The 4,626-nt window shown below is 46.6% G+C and overlaps 1 protein-coding gene across 1 annotated transcript; it reads left to right on the plus strand.

Annotated features, from left to right (window-relative positions):
• The first annotated feature begins 243 nt into the window (after window positions 1-243).
• Window positions 244-951, plus strand: LOC140861477 (uncharacterized). Its single transcript, XM_073264500.1, has one exon. The coding sequence runs from the start codon at window positions 244-246 to the stop codon at window positions 949-951; it is 708 nt and encodes a 235-aa protein (XP_073120601.1).
• Window positions 952-4,626: the final 3,675 nt, after the last annotated feature.

Raw genomic sequence — 4,626 nt, forward strand, 5'->3', positions numbered from 1 at the left:
CCTTCGATTGGGTTGTATAATGGTATTTATAAACTTTTATTATCGTCGGTTGTATTCTGTCGATTGAATTTGTTGTATTTTAAATTATCCGCTCCTTATGCTTTTAATATATTATTGCATGCGCTAATAACTCTGATTAGATAGTGGATCCGGGTAGGGTTACTACACTTTTTGGTATCAGAGCGCATTGCACTGGGAATTTCGTAAAAGCGGATTAAGTAATTATCTGTTCTTATGCAACAGATGGCAGATTACGATGAGAACCACGATAGCGGAGGCGGCGATCGATGGGGCGATCTGAATGATCATAGACGTCGTCGAGGTCAGCATGAGGAGCGCAAAATATTGAGCATGAACATATTTAAGGAGGTTAGCCCGAAGCCCGTGACAGGTGGTGAGACGCCTGAGGAGGCTGAGGATTGGCTCGAGAGGATGGAGCAGTGTTTTCAGGAGTTCCGTTGCACAGACGAGGATAAGATGGAGATTCTTGCCTTTATGCTTGAGGGTCGAGCGAGGAAGTTGTGGAGATCTACTTCCGCACCATTCATAGCAGCGAGAGGAGTAGCTACGTGGGGCGAGTTCCGTACAGATTATCAGAGACTGTATTTTCCTTCAGCTCTCCGACAGGCGAAAACCAGTGAGTTACTGAGTCTGCGACAGGGTACGATGACGATTGAGGAGTACCAGCAGAAGTTCTTTGATCTGCTATCTTATTGTCCTCACATTTCTGATAGTTCTATAGTGAAGTACGACCATTTCCTTCAGGGTCTAAACCCTGAGATTCATCGGATGGTTGCGGTGGGCAGTGATATGACCTACGAGGACTTGGTGGACTGTTGTCGCCAAGCAGAGGACAATATTCGGAGGAACAGGGGACTCTTCTCTTCTTCTTCCAGACCAACGAGTTCTAGTCCTTTGGGTCCGAAGGGTCAGTCTTTTAAGAAGACATGAGGTGCTTCTTCTTCTTCATCTGGATCCGGCGGAGTGCATCGTTTTGGTGGACAAAGACCAAACCGATGTAGTCACTGCAGACGCAGGCATCCTCCAGGACAGTGTGGTCGATCGACCAGTGCATGTTTTCAGTGTGGACAAGAGGGTCACATGAAGAGGGATTGTCCGATGCTGATTGGAGCAGCGGTTGGTTCATGAGGTTCTCAGGCATCTGTTCAGCCACCTCAGTATCAACAGCCACCTTATCAGCAGCAGTATTCGTAGCAGCGTCAGCAGCCGCAGCAGTCTCAGCGGCAGCCTGCTCAGACTCCTTCTCGGGGTCATTATTATTTGCGGCCACGTGCCTAGGGTCAAGTCTTTGCGCTTAACTAGGAACAGGCAGAGGCTGACAGTGATCGGATGATCGCAGGTACCTGTAGTTTATGTGGTTTTCCTGCATATGTTTTGATTGATACTGGTGCATCACATTATTTCGTATCAGCACATTTTGCTAAGAAGTATAATTTGCCATTTATTCCTTTAGACGGCTTGCTAGTAGTTTCTACTCCTATGGGTAGCGAGGTCTTAGCCAAGCGTCTAGTCGTGGGTTGTATTTTGGATTTCGAGGGGCACCAGCTTAGTGCTAACCTGATGGTTCTAGCTATGGAGGATTTCGATTGTATCATTGGGATAGATATCTTGACTATCTACCGCGCGATAGTGGATTTCTATCAGAGATTTGTTCAGTTTCGACCAGAGGATGATGAGTCTTGGTATTTCTATGGTGAGGGAGCGCGACCCCCGATGCCAGTGGTTTCTGCTCTAAAAGCCCGGCGCGCTTTAGAGTCTGGCGGGGAAGGCTACCTTATCTATGCCATTGACGCATCCTTAGGGGAACCAGATATCCGGGAGATACCAGTGGTTCGTGATTTTCCAAATGTGTTTCCGGAGGAGATTCCAGGCTTGCCACCAGTGAGGGAGATCGAGTTTGGCATTGAGTTACTGCCAGGGACTGCACCGATTTCCAGAGCTCCTTACCGTTTAGCACCATCAGAGAATGAAAGAGCTGCAGAAGCAATTGCAAGATCTTCTTGATAAGGGCTATATTCGACCCAGTGTTTCACCATGGGGAGCCCCAGTGTTGTTTGTCAAGAAGAAGGATAGTTCGATGCGGTTGTGTATCGATTACCGTCAGTTGAATCAAGTGACAGTGAAGAATAAGCATCCTCTTTCGTGGATATATGATCTCTTTGATCAGTTGCAGGGTACTTCTGTCTATTCGTAGATTTATCTTCGGTCTGGGTATCATCAGTTGCGAGTTCGGCAGAAGGATGTTCCTAAGACAGGATTTCGTACACGGTATGGACACTATGAGTTTCTAGTGATGCTGTTTGGTCTGACGAATGCTCCAGCTATTTTATGGATATGATGAACATAGTGTTCCGCAAATTTTTGGATAAGTTCGTGGTAGTGTTTAGTGTTCATCGATGATATCTTGGTTTATTCTCGCAGCATGGATGAACATGCCTATCATCTATACACTGTACTCCAAGTTCTGAGAGAGAGGCAGTTGTATGCGAAGTTGAGTAAGTGTGACTTCTGGATTGACCGAGTTGTATTCCTTGGTCATGTCATTTCTCAGGAGGGCGTATCTGTTGACCCTAGCAAGACAGATGCTATTCTGAATTGGTCGCGTCCGACTACAGCTTCTGAGATTCGTAGTTTCCTTGGTTTGGCAGGATACTATCGGCGTTTTGTAGAGAATTTCTCTCAGATAGATAGGCCTTTGACACAGTTGACGAAGAAAGATGCTTTTTTCGTGTGGTCTGATGCTTGTGAAGACAGTTTCCGTGAGTTGAGACGTCGGTTGACGACAACTCCAGTTCTAGCTTTGCCGTCTGGATCAGGTGGGTTTGTAGTCTACACTGATGCTTCTCTCCAGGGTTTGGGGTGCGTGTTGACTCAGAATAACCACATGATCGCGTATGCTTCCAGACAATTGAAAACTCACAAGGAAAACTATCCCGTACAAGATCTAGAGCTTGCAGCCATTGTCTTTGCTCTGAAGATATGGCGTCACTATTTGTACAGAGAAAGATTCGAGATCTTCACCGACCATAAGAGTTTGAAGTATCCGTTCAATCAGGCAGAGTTGAAGATGCGGTAGCGTCGTTGGATGGATCTGTTGAAGGATTATGATTGTGAGATCAAGTACCATCCAGGTTCATCGAACCCCGTTGCTGATGCGCTTAGTCACAAGATCTATGTAAGTTCCCTTCGTACCAGTTCAGTTTCGAAGGCAGTGGAGGAGTGTTTTTCTTTGGGATTCACATTCCGTCATAAGAAAAAACAGCAAGGGATTCATGTTTCTTCTATGCTTGCAGAGCCAGCCTTGTATAGACGAATCCGGGAAGCTCAGAATTCTGACCTAAAGACTCAGAAGTTAGCCCGTTTGGCTGAAGGTGATAATACTTCCGGTTTTCATCTGCAAGGAGACGGTCTGTTGTGTCATTCTGGTCAAGTAGTGGTACCGGAGGATTCTACTTTGAGGGATGAGATCTTATCGCAAGCTCACCGCAGTCGATTCTCTGTACATCTGGGCAGCATGAAGATGTATAAGGATCTTTGCACTCGATTTTGGTGGAAAGGGATGAAGCGCAACGTTTATCAGTTTGTATCCCGATGCCTTGTGTGTCAGCAGGTCAAGGCAGAGTTTAGACAACCCGGAGGGTTACTTCATAGCTTAGAGATTCCTGATTGGAAGTGGGAGCATGTGACGATGGATTTTGTCACCCACTTGCCTATGTCTTCCAGGAATTGTGATGCTATTTGGGTTGTCGTGGACCGATTATCGAAGTCAGCGCATTTTCTTCCCTATAACCGCGATTATACCTTTGATAGGATGGCGCAATTGTATGTGCGGGAGATCGTTCGATTGCATGGAATTCCACTGAGCATTGTCAGTAATAGGGTTCCGAGATTCACCTCGAGATTCTGGGGTAGTTTCCAGCGAGCCCTTGGTACTACTTTGATCTTGAGTACGGCATATCATCTAGAGACGGATGGACAGTCCAAACGTACTATTCGCACTTTGGAGGATATGCTTCGCGCAGCGGTGATGGATTTTGGTCCAGCGTGGCATTATCATTTACCATTGGTGGAGTTCGCTTATAACAATAGTTACCATCGCAGCATTGGCATGGCACCATTTGAGGCTCTTTATGGATGACGTTTTCGTACCCCTCTGTTTTGGGACGAAGTTTGCAAGCGTCAGGTTAAGGGTCCTCAGATAATTCAGCAGATGACTGATGAAGTGGAGTTGATCCGACGCAGGATTAAGGCGGCCAGGATCGACAGGCTAGCTACGCGAACACTCACGGAGGCCGTTACACTTCAAGGTAGGAGAGCATGTATTCTTGTGTGTGTCACCTTTCTGGAAGGTGATGAGGTTTGGTCGCAAGGGTAAGCTGACACCGAGATTTATTGGTCCTTTTGAGATTCTCGATAAGGTTGGGGTCGTGGCTTATCGTCTGCCATTGCCACCAGATCTTTCAGGGATCCATGATGTGTTCTATGTGTCCTTGTTGAGACAGTACGTGACGGATGAGTCGCATATTTTGCATCCGACCGAGGTGCAATTAGATCAGGATCTGTCGTATGTGGAGAGACCCCTACGGATTCTAGACAGGAAAGAAA

The sequence above is a fragment of the Henckelia pumila genome, chromosome 4 (assembly GCF_033568475.1).
Source record: "Henckelia pumila isolate YLH828 chromosome 4, ASM3356847v2, whole genome shotgun sequence".
Lineage (NCBI taxonomy): Eukaryota > Viridiplantae > Streptophyta > Magnoliopsida > Lamiales > Gesneriaceae > Henckelia > Henckelia pumila.

What these genes read in the sequence shown, in the direction of transcription:
- LOC140861477 (XM_073264500.1), top strand. Translation starts at nt 244, where the DNA reads ATGGCAGATTACGATGAGAACCACGATAGCGGAGGCGGCGATCGATGG.